At 22.8% G+C, this 17,623-nt stretch overlaps 2 protein-coding genes across 2 annotated transcripts; one reads left to right on the forward strand and one right to left on the reverse strand.

The window, feature by feature from the left end:
• Positions 1 to 1,200: 1,200 nt before the first annotated feature.
• Bm9111 (Protein kinase domain containing protein) lies at positions 1,201 to 5,968 on the forward strand (the record flags this gene model as incomplete). Its single annotated transcript, XM_043076018.1, has 16 exons — positions 1,201 to 1,389; positions 1,537 to 1,694; positions 1,852 to 1,993; positions 2,099 to 2,248; positions 2,456 to 2,671; positions 2,741 to 2,857; positions 3,011 to 3,136; positions 3,273 to 3,449; positions 3,558 to 3,680; positions 3,786 to 3,902; positions 4,068 to 4,200; positions 4,437 to 4,597; positions 4,661 to 4,771; positions 4,879 to 4,959; positions 5,146 to 5,418; positions 5,600 to 5,968. The coding sequence occupies 16 exons, from the start codon at positions 1,201 to 1,203 to the stop codon at positions 5,966 to 5,968; spliced, it is 2,643 nt and encodes an 880-aa protein (XP_042931952.1).
• A 927-nt stretch (positions 5,969 to 6,895) lies between these two features.
• Bm18096 (Uncharacterized protein) lies at positions 6,896 to 11,582 on the reverse strand (the record flags this gene model as incomplete). Its single annotated transcript, XM_043076019.1, has 7 exons — positions 6,896 to 7,050; positions 7,622 to 7,711; positions 8,002 to 8,191; positions 9,839 to 9,961; positions 10,575 to 10,794; positions 11,135 to 11,346; positions 11,508 to 11,582. The coding sequence occupies 7 exons, from the start codon at positions 11,580 to 11,582 to the stop codon at positions 6,896 to 6,898; spliced, it is 1,065 nt and encodes a 354-aa protein (XP_042931953.1).
• Between the last annotated feature and the right edge of the window lie 6,041 nt (positions 11,583 to 17,623).

Consider the following 17,623-nt stretch of genomic DNA (forward strand, 5'->3'; position numbering starts at 1 on the left):
CTGAGAGAGATTTATTCATAATTCCTAGAAATAATTGAGACAGATTTGTTCATAATTTCCACAAATATCTGAGAGAGATTTATTCATAATTTCTAGAAATAATTCACAACAATTACGAGAGTTAAATTAATTAGCTAATATTACAAAATGACCTCTTCGTCACCTCTAACAATTTTAATCCAACCATCCTCTCATTGCCATCTACAAACGCTATCTCCCTCTCCTTCTCTCTCTCTCTTTCTCTCCCCCTCCTTCTCCCTCTCTCTCTCTTTCGAACCAACCATCAAAGTTGCAGCACGACAAATTGGTCATATTGAAATTGTGAAGCATTTTTGTTGGATTAATTTTTGGATGTGCATTTTCTGGGAATATAAAGCATACCTGTTTTTATACTAATTTTAATTGAGAAAACACACCTGTTTTGTGCTAATTTACTAGTAATTCGATTTACTTTGACGTATTTTAAATCATAATTTCATTTACAAATGCTACAAATTAAGCTAATATTTTTGTGAGTACTTTTTTTTTTAGAGTTAACTTAGTGATTACTTCTTCAAATAAATAAACATCACAGGGCATTATCATATCGTAGTGATATCATATCTTAGTGAAAAGATTATTAGTTAGTAGATATGAATTGAAATACAAAAGATGATTGATTAAAAGAATGATTGGAAAATTAATAATGAAATGATTTGAATTTAACAGGCACTTAAATAATAGTAAAAAGAACAGTGGTGTTTGAAGAGAGGGAAGGATGATTGAGAAAAAGTACATAAAATGTGCTATTAGTGTTTCTTGGATGGATTAGATTAAGAAGAATCGATTTTGTCATTAAAATGAATCATTTGATTGAATGAATCCATTTGTGTTGTTTTGGATTTAATCGTTAATTTGATCTAGATAGTAATTAGAATTCTTTTTTCTTTTTTTGGTATCTTTTGAACTTATTTAAAACTTGCAAAATATAAAAACTATCATTATTTGTTTTGTTTTTTTTTTTTTTTATAACAAGTTAAATAACATGAAAATATATGTAAACGATTTGGTTATGCATAATCAGTTATGATGAGATAATTGTTATCATTAAGTTTTATTAATAATCTAATTGAAATTGTATGCAAATATAAGAAAGAGCGGAATGAATGGATGAATATTTTTATCGTCTTTTCATTTTTCAGGGGGTGGAGGTGGTGGTAGATGGCAATAAATGTTGACTATTATTTGAATCGAATACGTTCTACAGTAACTTCAGTAGCAGCACAAGTAAGTAATGCTTTACCGGGAAATCCAGTAACACGAGATTACGAAGTATTATCACAAGTTGGAAGTGCTGGACCGGTATTTAGTTGGAAAATTTATGCAGCTCAGAAGCGTTCAACTAAAAAGGTAACTATTCAATAATAGTTTAAACATTAGAGATAATTCATATAACTTGTAAGTTTATAAATTTTTACGACTGTGATATGTGATATGTTTTTTTTTTTATTTCATTAGTTTTATCAAACTATCGAAACGGATTGCATCTTATTTTAGCCTGTTTCCGTCTGGTTATTTGAGAAACGTAATTTGGAAAAGTGGCCAAAATATGAAAGGGAATTATTTTCGGAAATCTTGAAGAGAGGAGTATCACAACTTACCCGTTTAAGACATCCACGCATTCTTGTTATTGAACATCCACTTGAAGAATCTCGGTTATTTTTTTTTTTTTTTTTTTGTCCATGCATTATAGTTCTTAAAAAATTCATTAAATGACCAGTGAAGTCGTAGTTTCGCAGGAAGAGCGTTGTACTGATTTTCTGGGATTTTGTTCTTTTGTTATTTCCAATGTTTTTCTAAAGAATACTTTAGAGATTCGTACGCTTTCTGTACAGAGCCTGTGTTTGCATCATTGGCTAACGTTCTTGGACATTTAGATAATATATCTCCTTATCCGACACATTTAGATGAATTCGAACTTTTGGATATTGAAATTCGCTATGGACTTTTTCAAGTAAAGTGGTTTTTTTTTTTTTTTTAAATCATGGTAAATTCGTCATTTTCTCAATCACTTAACTATGATGATAATTCCCACTCAGTTCTTGCTAGAATATTGCAGATTGTTGAAGCTTTATCATTTTTGCATATTGATGTGCGGATGATGCATCGAAATATATCACCTGAAAGTGTGATAATCAATGAAAAAGGTGAATGGAAATTAGCAGGTTTTGATTTTGCGGTGCAAGGTACGCAAGGTGCCAATAATCAGGTGTGGAATTTTAAATGAACATTCATTGTTAAGTTCTGAAATGTAACTGAAGTTCTTCCTAATGTTGTAATATTATGTGATTTTTTTCTAGCCATTAATTCTGTAATAACTCTGTCAATAATTCTGTAATTTTGTTGCGATAAGTTATTTGTAAAAGGAAGCTTTTATGAGCGTTGACTAATATTTAATGTTCTGTCAATTTTCTAGGTGATGTATGAAATGTTGGAATGGAATCAGCGAACTATGTCTGTTGTCCAGCCGTTATTAGATTATTTAGCTCCGGAATATGTAATTGGTGGCCGGTGTGATCCTTATGCTGATATATTCTCGTTTGGAATTATGGTGCTAACGGTTTTTAATAAAGGAAAGCAGCCATTTGATAACAGAAATTCGTTGGATAATTTTCGCAAAAATACTGAAAAGGTTATAATTTAAAATTTATATACACTGATTATTGCTACAAGTATATTATCAATAGATTATTATTTTCAGTTAAACACATTACCGGTGTCAATGTTTGTGAATGTTTCTGCTGAGCTACGTGACGATCTAAAAATGTGCCTGAATTTAACACCTGATCTCCGACCCGATGCTACTCAATTTTCTAAGGTAATTCCATCTCTATTATTCCTTATATTCTTTCTATTATAATTGATGTTTCAGCTGTATTAATTTGCATGCTTTACATAACATCTGGTACAACATGCAGATAATGAAATATAATTTTGCTTAACATTTATTCAAATATAACTTTTTTTATAGATTGCCTACTTTGATGAGCCATTAATTCGAACACTGAACAGTCTGGATTCTTTATGCCAAATGGACTACACTCAGAAAATGAATTTTTTCAAGCAGTTACCGCAGTTCTTGATGAAATTCCCAAAAGTGATCACTAATATAAATACTGGCAAATCTTTTGAAAATAAGAAATATTCTTCTTATGATTCATATATATCTATCCATTATGATCTTTAATAATGATAACACATGATGCTATTGATGAAAATGTGAGTTTTTTCAGCGACCGCTTGTGCAAAAAATTCTCCCGCAACTATGTGCAGAATTTATTGCAGCAGAATTAATACCATTCATTCTTCCTAGTATTTTTCATATTACTGCAACAGCTAACAGCGATGAATTTACTGCTGCAATTTTACCGCAATTAATCCCGATATTTACTCTTGACCGACCATACCAAGTGAGTTTACTGTATTTTGCAGAGGTTACTCTTTTGATCAGAAAATCTTTATGTTAATTTTATGCCGGGAAAAATGAATATGTGCATTTGCTTACCTTAATGTTGCAGATTTTGTTGATGTTTTTGCAAAATATGGATCTGTTACTGCAAAAAACAAGCGAAGAAGATGCTCGTAAATATCTATTACCTTTAATTTGTAATGCTTTATCCAGCGAGACAGTAAAAATCCAGGTGCTTTTTATTCTTCTTAAATTAGAACGTCTTCTTTCATACTTCCGAAAAGTGAGCAAGAAAAGTTTTTTTTTTTTTTCACGAAAGAATAAAAAATGTTTACAGGAATTGTGTCTTTCAATCGTTCCAAAAGTTGCCACAATGATTGAAAGACAATCTATGAAAACGGAAGTGTTACCCAAGTTGCTACTATTAATTATAGATGGAGGAGGAGTGTTAACTGTGAGATATATTCATTTTCCTAATTTTGTCAGCGTTTATTTTTGCTTAATTAGCCAACCGATTAATTTGTTTGCTTATTTATTTCATTATTTGCTTTATTTTATAATTCTGGCAAGCTAAAATATATTATACTTACCTTCCACTAAACATATTTTATTTTTATAGATACGAGTTCAAGCACTGTTATGCATAGGGAAGTTATTGCCTTCTCTGGAGCCATGGATGGTAACGGAACAAATCATTCCAGCTTTACCGAAAGTGATTAGCCGGGAGCCAGCAATTCTTATGGCTATTTTGGGTATATTTTTTCTTCAATTTCAACAAATAAATGATATACACTTCATAGAATAGAGGTTCTCTTTGAAATTAGATATTCATCCCTAAAATGAGATTTTAGTAACCATTTTTTTGAAAAGAAAAAATTGAGTCATGTGAAAAATTTTCAAAAATAATAATATCAATTTGTGTTAACCATAATGGTTTATAAAGGGATGAAATTTAGATTAGTAATGAGTTAGTTTGCTTTAATTGCAGGGATCTATAAGTTAGCTTATGAAGAGAGTCGTTTTGGTATAACTCGAGAACAATGTGCCAGAAGTATTTTGCCATTTCTGATTGCTTCTTCCATGGAGAACACATTGAATATGCCTCAATTTGAACAATATATGTCATTGATACATCGCATACTAGATAAAGTAATTGCTAAATAACTTGTTGGGTTTTTTTTTTTTTTTTGCTATCATTAAATTGTATTACAGATTGAGAAAGAACAACGACAACGATTACAACAACTAAGTGCTACTCAAGAGGAACAGCGTAGCATTGGCGAGTTTGCTAGTGTACTTGGACAATCAATTACTCAGAACAAGGTAACAATCTTCTAATTGTTTGACTGTCATTATTTATAATTCTTATCAGCAAGACAAATTGATCTGACTTTGCAAAACTACTATGCTAGTGATAGCAAATTCTGCAGGATTTAATATCTGACAATCTATCAGATTTGGTTATCAATGGATCAATAAATGGGAAAGCAAATGATACTAATAGAAATACTGTAAGTAAAGTAATGCATTTCATTTGTTTTAATTTATTTTAATTCACTTATTGGATAATTTTAATTTGTAAATAAGTTTACTATTGAATTCAATTAATTAAATATTTAAATCGCTCACGTTTTTAAAAAAAAATATATATATATACCAATAAACTTTGCATTTGTTTTTGTTTGAATTATTTTTAGGGACCATTGAGTCTTGCTGATAAGAAACGATTAGCAGCGGAGCAAGAGCAGAGCTTACGAATGCGTAATCAACCAAATCTTTTGCAACCAGTTAGTGCTAGCGAAAGTATAAATAAGAGCCAGTCTACAAATTCAAAATTTATTATCTCACCGATTGATTCTGCTGTACAGGAAATTGGTTGCAATTTATTAATCCCGTCTAATTCTATTTCAACATATCAGTCTCAAATAGATCTCTCCGATTTTTTTCCTTCATCATCTATCTCTGAAAAGGTTTGTTCATTTTCTTGTACTTTTTGAGTATTGATTTTTTTTTTAATTACTGGAAATAATTATACATGAAGATCATATTCATATAAATAAATATATATATTTAGATAGTATAATTCTAATTTTTACTTCTGATCCAACAATTCCTGTCTCTGATGAATAGCAAACTTTGTGATAATTCTAGATGAAGAATGAAGGTACAGTGAAGAATGCAGATAGTTCTATTTGGCCAGAATCATTTAGAACAGAACAAGATAACTCATTTATACATCAATCAACAACAGTTAATGCAATTAATTTACCTAAACCACCAGTTGTACAAAATCCAGTAGCTAGAAGTGGTTTAGGTCAACAAATGGCAATGAATCGAAGTGAAAATGTATCATTGAATGAAGTGAATAAAAAGTTAAATATGTCTGCTTTTGATGATATTGTATGTTTTCCAACTAAACTTAATACAAAAAATAATTTTTCATTAAATTCATTGAGCACTCTAAACACAAATTCTAAACAAAATAACTTAATAAATGACATTTCTGATTTGTTACGATAAAATTATTTTCATTAATGCATTAATTATTTCTTTATTGAAATAATCTTTTCAACAAAATCAGCATTATTCCTTTTTCTGCTTTCTTTCTTTTTTTTTTTTTTTTTTTTTCTTTGAATTATAAAATTCTAATGGGTTGTAATTTGACTTTCTGTTAGCCTCCAGAGTATTAGACGAGTTTATGAATTTTACAAATGTAGCTCTGTGTGATTCAATTTTTACAAATGTAGCTCTGTGTGATTCAATTTTTACAAATGTAGCTCTGTGTGATTCAATTTTTACAAATGTAGCTCTGTGTGATTCAATCTCGTATACTTTTTTGAAATGTATCAAATATTTTGTTATAGAATTTTTATTTACTTCAGATTTATCCAATTTTGCATACCTAAAATTTAACTTTTGTAAATATAAATATTTGCATTTCAACGATTTCTTTATTATTATTATTATTGTGAACAGTAATAGTTCGCTTATGCTTTTAATTATTACATTTTCTCTTTCTATCTCTATTTTATCTCTATTAGCATGCATAATTTTTGTTTGATAGAAATAGAAATTACAATGCTTGCATTTATTAACATTAATTAACTTATGGAATGATTAAGTTTGTGTAGTTGAAAATTGAAGAATGTTGAAAATTAGAAATTTATTAAAATTAACAATTTATTCTAGTTGTAATAATTTATAAATTGATGCTTCTGAATTAATAAAAAAAAAAAAAGAACATGTAATTTCGTTGTAAAATAAAACTTAACTTTATTTTATCTATTTTTCATCTAATAATCAACAATAATTAATAATAAATATTTTTTTTTTTTGGGGAGGCATTTGATAAAAGACTATTTGCTAATATTAATACATGTTATTTATGTGAAAAATAAAAAATTAAAAAAGGAAATATAAGGTTGTAAATGGATGTAAATTTGTTTTTTAATTTTGATTTCCATCTTTTTTCACTTTCATTTTCAACGAGCAATGAAATAATTCTGCTGGTACAATAACAATTATACAAGAAAATAATATTAGTAGTGCGCCAATGATAAAATAATATGTTGCAGTCATATGACGAAAGATAATATCAATAGCTGAAAAAAAAAAAAAAAAGTTTTAGAAAATATAAAGAAGAAATAATTTATGATAAAATTATATTAGTATTTTAATTTAGATTAATTAAAATTAGAAATTACAAACATATTAATTATCATATAAAGAAGAAATAATTTATGATAAAATTATATTAGTGTTTTAATTTAGATTAATTAAAATTAGAAATTACAAACATTTAATTATCATATAAAGTTTTAGAAAATATAAAGAAGAAATAATTTATGATAAAATTATATTAGTGATTCATTTTAGATTAATTAAAAAAAAAAAAAAAAAATTAGAAATTACAAAAAAGAAAAGAAAAACAAACATTTAATTAGTAATTAATAATATTATCTAATATTTTGAATGAAACTAATGTTAAAATGATAGAAATTTTAATTTTATTTTATCATTTATATTATTAATTAGCAGAATTTCATTTTCCATTTTTTTTTTTTTTATCATTTATATCATTAAAATATACATATATTATAGAAATAAAATAGCCCTATTTAAATTATTCATTTAAATTTTTGAAAAAAAAAAAAAAAACTCTTTTCCTCTTACCTGCACTAATTGGAATACCAAATAGCATTCCAATAGATATTACTAATGGATGCAATAAAGCAATTCCAAAATTTATAAGAAAATTAAACCCTGAAAAAAAAAAAGGAAAAAAAGATTAGAAGGAGGTAAAAAAATTTGACTTAAATTTAAAAAAAAAAAACAAAATTTTCTTTTTTTTAGAAGGATAGGAAAATATGAAAAAATTAAATTTAATTAAGTTTATTAAATTTTATCAATTTATCATTTATCGATGTTAAATTTGAAAAGTTTCTTTTTTTTTGAAGATTGTTTAAAAGATTTAACACTTAATTGATAATATTTTTTGATAATTTATAATTAAAACTTAATTAATAGGAAATATTCTAGAAATTATTACTTACACAATGATAAAAATGCAACAGCAAGAAGTGAAAACCAAGGTACATCGAACCAGGTAAATGTTTCAATACCATTTATGAGTAATATTATCATTGGTAATGAATTAAGTGATGCATTAAGTAAGCCTAAACCACTCATAAAAAGTGACACCTGCTCAATTGTCGCATCACCAAATACTTTCTTGAATAAAACCTAAAATAAACAAAAAAAAAAAAATAAAAAACAAATAGGTTATAATTAATAACGAAGAAAAATAAATTTTTCATTGCTTTATAAAAATTGCAAATTAAATTTTAGTTTAAATTTTATTAAAATTGCTCATTTTTTTTTCAGACATTTCAAATATGCAAATATAATTTAATTTGATATGAACTGTCAATGGAAAACAAAAAAAAAAAAAAATTTTATATCTAATTTCCATTTCAATTTGTGTTACCTAAATTTTTCATTGCTTTGTAAACATTAGGTAAAGATTGCGTAAGTGAACGTTTTTACGCCATTTACGAGTAATATTTACGATTACCAATATTTTGCTTTATAAAGATTATAAGTAAATGTTTTTACGCCATTTACGAGTAATAATACTATAATATTCTTTTACTTTGTGAAGGTTACAAGTAAATGTTTTTACGCCATTTACGAGTAATAATACTATAATATTCTTTTACTTTGTGAAGGTTACAAGAAAATGTTTTTACGCCATTTACGAGTAATAATACTATAATATTCTTTTACTTTGTGAAGGTTACAAGAAAATGTTTTTACGCCATTTACGAGTAATATTTACAAGAAATAATATTTTAATTTTTTTTTTTTTTTACTTTATAGAGATTACAAGTAAATGTTTTTAAGCCATTTATGAGTGATATTTGCGAGTAATAATATTATAATATATAAATTATTTCAGATAAATGAAAAGAATTTTAAAAAAGTAAAATTCAACTAATTAATTGTATTGAATTCCTTTGCTATGAATTCAATGAATAAAAAAATTCAAAAGAAAATGAATATATTTAAGTTTGTTTAATTAAAAATTTTAATGATTAATTGAAATATTTTTATCAGATGACTCTTCCAATTTTCTTAAATTGTTAATTTTTTTTTTAAATTGTTGATTTTAATTTTGTTAATTTGTTGAATTGATGAATTTGGATCAAAATTAAGCCTGAATTTTATTAAAAGAATAAAATGAAATCAATGATGTTATTGATCAGTTGATCAATTGATCAAATCAACTAATCAATGAATGAAAGTTGATCAATTGATCAAATCAATTAATCAATGAATGAAAATTGATCAATTGATCAGATCAATTAATCAGTGAATGAAAGTTGATCAATTGATCAGATCAATGAAAGTTGATCAATTGATCAGATCAATTAATCAATGAATGAAAATTGATCAATTGATCAGATCAATTAATCTGTGAATGAAAGTTGATCAATTTGATCGAATCAACTAATCAATAAATGAAAGTTGATCAATTTGATCGAATCAACTAATCAATAAATGAAAGTTGATCAATTGATCAAATCAATTAATCAATGAATGAAAGTTGATCAATTGATCAAATCAATTAATCAATGAATGAAAATTGATCAATTGATCAAATCAATTAATCAATGAATGAAAGTTGATCAATTGATCAAATCAATTAATCAATGAATGAAAATTGATCAATTGATCAGATCAATTAATCTGTGAATGAAGGTTGATCAATTTGATCGAATCAACTAATCAATGAATGAAAGTTGATCAATTGATCAAATCAATTAATCAATGAATGAAAATTAATGTATGATAAAAATTATTATAAAAATTAAGTTAAAAAAAAAAAACCTTATATAATGCAGCAGATAAAGCAGAAAGTACTGATAATGATATGCCAAAAATACTACCAACAAATTCTTTATCTAATGAAATTACAGTAACACCAATTATTGCTGCTGCTACTGAGATTAGCTAAAATGATAAAATTATTTTGATCGCATTCTTAATTTCAAAAAAAAAAAAAAAAGAAAACAATCTGAAAATCAAATTACTTTTTTTTAAATATAAATTTATGATAAGAGATTGCATTTATTTTATCAAATATTAAATAATTTTTATTTGTATAAGAATGTGATTTGTTAATAAATAATAAAAGTTTTTTCTTTTTTCTTTTTTTTTTTCAATTCAAATTAAATCTGAATTTTTTTTTAAAAAATAACGAAATGTAATCAATAATACTGTTGTATCAGTTGATCAAATCAATTATTAAAAAAAAAAAAAGATCAAATCAATTTTAAACTATTTAATTAATAACTAAAATTACAAATTAGTGAAATTATAGGAGAGTAAAATTATTTTTGAAAATTTTTTTTTTTAATTATTACTACTTTTACTAGAGATTAATTAAAAAAATTAATTAATTAAAACAATTAAAAAAAAAAGATCAAATCAATTAAACTATTTAATTAATAATTAAAAATACAAATTAGTGAAATTATAGGAAAGCAAAATTATTTTTGAAATTTTTTTTTTAATTATTACTACTTTTACTAAAGATTGAACAAAAAAAAAAAGAATATAATACTCGAAATGGAATGAATTGATCATTTAGAATAATCCATCCAAAAATAACAACCATAGCTGTATTTGAACTCATTATTGATGATGTAGCACTAGCTGAAATATGGCCTAGTGATTGTGAGTATGAATAATTTGCAATGAGCCAAAACATTAGGAATAGGCTCGTTCGTATAAAATATAATCGTAAACGATTATTTGCTTCGCCATAGACCAATAATGCTTTCCTGAAAAAAAAAATATTTTTTTTTGTTTTTTTAAAAATATTTCAATCATATATATGTTTGTTAATAATAAATAATTTTTTTTTTTTTAATTAATAAATTCATTTTAAATTTAATTACTCATGATTTTTATTTATTTATTTTTTTTTTTTTAATATTTCAATCATATATATGTTTGTTAATAATAAATGATTTTTTTTTTATTTATTAAATTCATTTTAAATTAAATTACTCATGAATTATCTTATTTCAATTCTCCTTTATTTTTGATTAAAAAAAAATTTAATTATTGTTTAAATATTTAATAAATGTTTAAAAATTAAAATGAAATAATTAAAGTTACTGATGTATGGTAGTAAATGATGAATGATAAAATAATTTAGCAAATAATAAATAAACAGGATAGCATGCCATCATAAAATTTGTATTAAACCAAACCATAAAATATGGTGCATAAAAATATTTCGAATTAATTACCCAAATTGATTTAGTAAATTGTGTACTTAATGCCCATGATAATGCTACTGCAAGCATTACTATAGCACTAAGTATAATCTGAAAAAAGTAAATAAATAAATAAATAAATATTTGTAAATAATTATTACATTTTTTTTTTTATTAATTGATGAAATAAAAGAAAAGAAAATATTATCATTCAAAAAAAAAGAAAGCAAAACAGTAAAAAAAAAAAAACTTTTTTCTTTAGTATTACTTACTTTATTTATACTTCTACGAATGTTATTTGTGTGATTTATTTCATTCGTTTCATCATTCATTTCCATTCTCATCATTTAATTTTACTGTAAATCTGTAAATTATTTAATTTTTTGTTTTAATCTATTATGTAAAATGTATGATTTCTTTTCTCTTTCCTTGAAATAACTAATAATATATGTATAATTAGCAAATATTTTAATAATATTTTAGTATAAAATAATATTTTAAAAAAAAAAAAAAAATAATACCAATATCTATATACTTGAACAAATATTTCAAAATATTTTTTAGTATAAAATAATATTTTAAATAAAAATAATAGCAATATCCATATACTTCTTGGGTTGATCTAGTTTGCAAAATACTTTAGTATAAAATAAAAATAATACCAATATATCTATATACTTGAACAAATATTTCAAAAATATTTTTTAGTATAAAATAATATTTTAAAAAAAAGTAATACCAATATATCTATATACTTGAACAAATATTTCAATAATACTTTAGTATAAAATAAAAATAATACCATTATCTATATACATGAACAAATATTTCAAAAATATTTTTTAGTATAAAATAATATTTTCATTGAAATGGGAAAAAAAAAAAAAAGAAAAAATAATTTTGTTGGAAAATTGAAAAAAAGAAATTTTTTTTATTACACACTAATTTGATTTAGAATAATGCTAATGATTCATTACTATAAATCAATTCGTTATTCCTTTGTTATATTCCATTTTTTTTTTTTCGAAACAATGAATTCATTATCTAAACCTCAAATAGTAAATGTACATTTGTCTCTTCATTGTCCTTTCTTGTAAATGTTAATCTGTTAAGCTAAGCTTACTTCTCACATCCTTAAAAATCTTCTCTAATCAATTAATAAACAAAAAAAAAGAAGAAGGATCGATGGCAGTCTTCTCATTCTCCTACTGCCATTTATTCCTTCGCTGCTTCAATTATTCGACTGTAATATTGTATCGATTCACATTCATAAAGAAAATAAATCATATTTGGGTTGATCTGGTTTGCAGATAAGAAGAAGCAAAAAGATTCAGCTCAAGTTCTATAAACTTAAAAATAAGTCAAGTAAAACTTAACAAACCTAAAATCATCTATTTTTTCTGACCAAAAAAAAAATTCTTCAAAATTATGACAATAGTGTTACGTTTGAAAATCGTTTTCAACTTTATTTTTAATATCTTTCAATCTGACAACTAACAATTCTACAAGTAAAAGGTTGTAAGTTCGTTATTAAATGTTTATAGTAAAGGTCAAAAAAAAAAAATTTCGTCAATTAGTCGATCAAATTTTATTGTAGACAAAAACTGTCAATCATGACCATGACCTTATTTTCCATTTTTATTACAAAAATTAATTTGGTGACGAAAATATTTTCGATTCTGGTTGCTGTACATTTACGTGTTTTAATGTGCATTTCCATTTGTTTTCTTTTTTCAAAAATTCTCAAAAATATTCAAGTAAAAGTCAAAAAGTCAAGTTCTATAAACTTGACGTCAAGTTTATGTCATCAAACGTCAAAAATTCAAGTTCTAAAAGTTCTATAAACTTAAAAATAAGTCAAGTAAAACGTAATTAATCTAATTAATCTAAATTATCTATTCTTTTGATCAAAAAGTTACATCAAATTTACGAAAAAAAAAAAATGAAACATATTGGTTGGAATTATAATTTTATATTTATTTCGATATATTATAAACTAATAGTGTAATGCATTATGAATGAATTTTTGATTAAATATAATAATTTTGCATATATACTTTTGATTTTTATCCTAAAAAAAAAAAGAAAATAAAAGAAAAGAAAAATACGAAGGCTAAATTAATTCGCTTTTTAGCAATTAAAATGAATGCTTCGAGTTGATAAGAAAATGAACTAAAAGGAATATTTGTTACAATCATAAGGTGACAGTGATGACAGTGGTGACAACGGTGACAACGGTGACAATGGTGACAACGATGACAGTGGTGTAACGTTATCGATTATTGATGGCAATGAAATAAGTGCAAAGGTCAACAAAAAATGCCAAGAAATGTGGAAGAATGTTTTTTTTTTCTTTTAAATGTTCTATTTGAACTGTGCAAAATATTTTATTTTTCTTTTTCTTTTTTTTTTTTTAACAGCAATAAATAAATAAATAATTTGCATTTATAATTATGGAAATAAATTATTTAATAATTAAATTAAACTTAAAAAAATTTCAAAAAAAAAAAAAAAAAATGAAAAGAAGAAGTAGTTTTGATATTTAGAAGAAATATGATTTGAGAAAAATTTTTTGTGTTTTTATCAAAATGTTATCATTTAATCGGTAGAAAAGAATGGGAGTGGAAGAAAAAAAAAAATAAAAATATCATTTATATCATCAATATGACATCAGTAGTTTAACAAAAAAAAAAAAAAAAAAAAATTATTACTTTTTTTTTTTCAGCCTTTATTTTAAATTTAAAATAGAGCACAGAAATTAGCTTAAAATTGATTAAAATTTTAAAAATATTAAGTAAGCTTTTAAAAAGATTTTTTTTCAACTTTTATTTTAAATTTAAAATAGCAAAATAGCTTAAAATTGATTAAAATTTTAAAAATATTAAGTAAGCTTTTAAAAAGATTTTTTTTCAACTTTATTTTAAATTTAAAATAGAGCACAGGAATTAGCTTAAAATTGATTAAAATTTTAAAAATAATAAGTAAGCTTTAAAAAGATTTTTTTTTTCAACTTTTATTTTAAATTTAAAATAGAGCACAGGAATTAGCTTAAAATTGATTAAAATTTTAAAAATATTAAGTAAGCTTTTAAAAAGATTTTTTTTTCAACTTTTATTTTAAATTTAAAATAGAGCACAGGAATTAGCTTAAAATTGATTAAAATTTTAAAAATATTAAGTAAGCTTTTAAAAAGATTTTTTTTTCAACTTTTATTTTAAATTTAAAATAGAGCACAGGAATTAGCTTAAAATTGATTAAAATTTTAAAAATATTAAGTAAGATTTAAAAAGAAAAATTTAAGATTATTCATGCAAACAAATAAATTAAATCATTTGTTTAAAACTTTCTTTTCTTTTTTTCTTGTCCTTAATTTAAAACAAAAAAACGACAAAACGTAAAAAAAAAAAAAAAAAAAAACTAAAAAATAAAAAAAAATTTGCGAACTTTAAAAAACAGATCACAAAAATTATATTACAATTCTCATTTTGATCAATTCAATTTATCATACAAATCAGTACAGTTTTCGTTACATTTCATTTTTTTTTTTTTTTTTTTTTTTCACTTTAAAACAAAATATACTTACAAAAATTTTGGGTTGATAAGAAATAAATAAATGTAAAATTTATTAGTAAAAAAATTAAAAAAAAAAAATAAAATAAAATTTTCATTATTCTTCCAAAATTCAAATTTTTTTTTTTTTATAAATTGCTAAATTTATTTAAAACTTAGAAAATGCTAAATTATTATGTAATTTAGAATTTTAAAACTTAAAAAAAAAAGATGTTATCGATTATTAAATTGATTTATTAATTAATACAAACTGCTAATATTTTTGCTAAATATTGCATTAAACATTTAACCAAATTTGAAATAAAATTTAATTTTAATTCTTAAATTGATTTAAAACCATGATTAATTGAAAGTTTTATTAATTTTGCTGATGAATTTTTGCGCATGTTTAAAATAACAAGAGAATAAATCTAAAAATTTATTTAAAAATTTAATTTTTGCTAAAATTTAGTTAAATTTAACTGTGCAAATTTGTATAAACAATAAATTTAATTGTTTATTCATTATTCATTTAAAAAATTTTTTCATTTGTTTTTTTTTTTTTTTTTTTTTTGTTTTCTCATTTTGTCGATTAATGAATGACACAAAGTAATGAGAAGTAAAAATAAATTTAATTTCTGCACAATTGCAATTATTCACGAGCAACTATTAAATAAAATATGATAAAAGTAATATTTTTTTTTCCATTTTCCTTTTTCATTTTGCTCCTAACTTGCAGAATAATTAATTATGCTTGAAAACATGAGTGGATTGTAATTAAAATTAATTTTAATGAAATCATTTCAATGATTTTTTTTGCATCACTGAGAATTCTACTGCTATTATCTGAATTTTCACAAATTATCTGAAATCTTTTATTTGAAATTAACCAATTAATCACTTCTAATTATCATTTTATTTAAATTTTAACTTTTTTAAATTTTCTATTAAAATTTTTAAATATTTAAAAATGTTAAATCACTTGAAATATCTATAATAAAATTTTGAAATTTATACAAAATGAAATTATTGATTGAAAGATACTTACTTACTTATTCATTGAAAAGTAATCTCGTTGAAATTTTTAGATGTTAATTCTTTAGCAGACAATCGATTTATAAGTTTGCTCAAATATTTGATTAAATTAAATGATTCTTTTTGAAATAGCAATAGCTATTTAAAATTTATTCTATTTCAATTTAATTATGCTCATTTTTTATATTTTTTGTTATTATTATTATTATTATTACTTATTAAAGTTTGAAAAAATAAAATTGCAATTAATGCAATGAATTTTGTAATAAAATTATTTTAAAATATGATTTATAATTAATATATAGTCAAAAAATTATTTCCTACAACTATTTATTTATCACTTTTATTATTATTATTAATAATAATAATTATTATTGTTGTAATTGTTATTGTTATCATTATTATTATTATTATTGCTATTATTATTATTGTTATTGTTATCATTATTATTATTATTGTTATTATTATTATCGCTATTGATATCATTATTATTGTTATTACTGTTATTATTATTATTATTATTATAAAAATGCAAAAAAGAAAAAAAAGATGAGTGAAGCTACCAAGTATCAATTTCATCTTTTCATAATTTAACATATTGCTGGTAAATTTTTTATATAAAACTAATCTGTGTGAATTAATTAAATATGCAATTTGATTAGATTATATGAAAAGAATATGGTAGAATATATTTCCAACTAATTATCAGTTCCATTAATTTAATCATTTTTATCATACTGCAAATACATATTGATGCTGCATTTTCCTATATTTGATCGTATTATCATATGCTATCAGTGATTTCGAAAAAAAAAAATCCACTGATAATGTAAAATTTTATCAATTTTATAATGATAATATTATCTGCATAAAAAAGAAAATAAATATTTATGGAAAAGAATATTTAAAGTATTTTCTGGTCCGATATTTTATTATCACAATGAATAATTTCATTTTTATCAATTTTATAATATTTTTATTAGTTTATTTTTATCAGTTTTATAATGATAATATTATTATCTGCCTGAAAAAAAAAATATTTATAGAAGAGAATATTTAAAGTATTTTCTGATCAGATATTTTATTATCACAATGAATAATTTTTTTTTTTATCAAATATTTTTGTCAGTAGATATTTTTTTTTTTAAATTCTTTCTTTTTTCATTTTTAATATTTAGAAATGAAAGAGCAGCTGGCTATAAAGATAGCATGTTATATTTTAAATTAATATTTAAAAGCATCAATGAATATTTGATGCATATATTTCAGCTTAAAAACTTTTTGTACTTAAGTAATCTTTTTTTTTTTTTTTTGTTTAATAATATTTGTCAACCCAAAAAGTTGACAAATATTATTAAGCAAAGAATAAACAATGATATAGCACACCTAATAATGTAATAGTAATGTGAAAATTAAAATTTAAAATGATTACTTAAGTATTAACAATAATTGACTAATTAACTTAAGTATTATCAATAACTGATAATTAGTCAATAATTGACTAATTAACTTAAGTGTTATCAATAACTGACTAATTAATCAATAATTGAGTAATTAATCAATATCAGTAATTGACTAATTAACTTAAGTGTTATCAATAACTGACTAATTAATCAATAATTGAGTAATTAATCAATATCAGTAATTGACTAATTAACTTAAGTGTTATCAATAACTGACTAATTAATCAATAATTGAGTAATTAATCAATATCAGTAATTGACTAATTAACTTAAGTGTTATCAATAACTGACTAATTAATCAATAATTGAGTAATTAACCAATATCAGTAATTGACTAATTA

The sequence above is a fragment of the Brugia malayi genome (genome assembly GCF_000002995.4).
Source record: "Brugia malayi strain FR3 genome assembly, contig: Bm_v4_ChrX_scaffold_001, whole genome shotgun sequence".
In the NCBI taxonomy this organism is placed as follows: domain Eukaryota; kingdom Metazoa; phylum Nematoda; class Chromadorea; order Rhabditida; family Onchocercidae; genus Brugia; species Brugia malayi.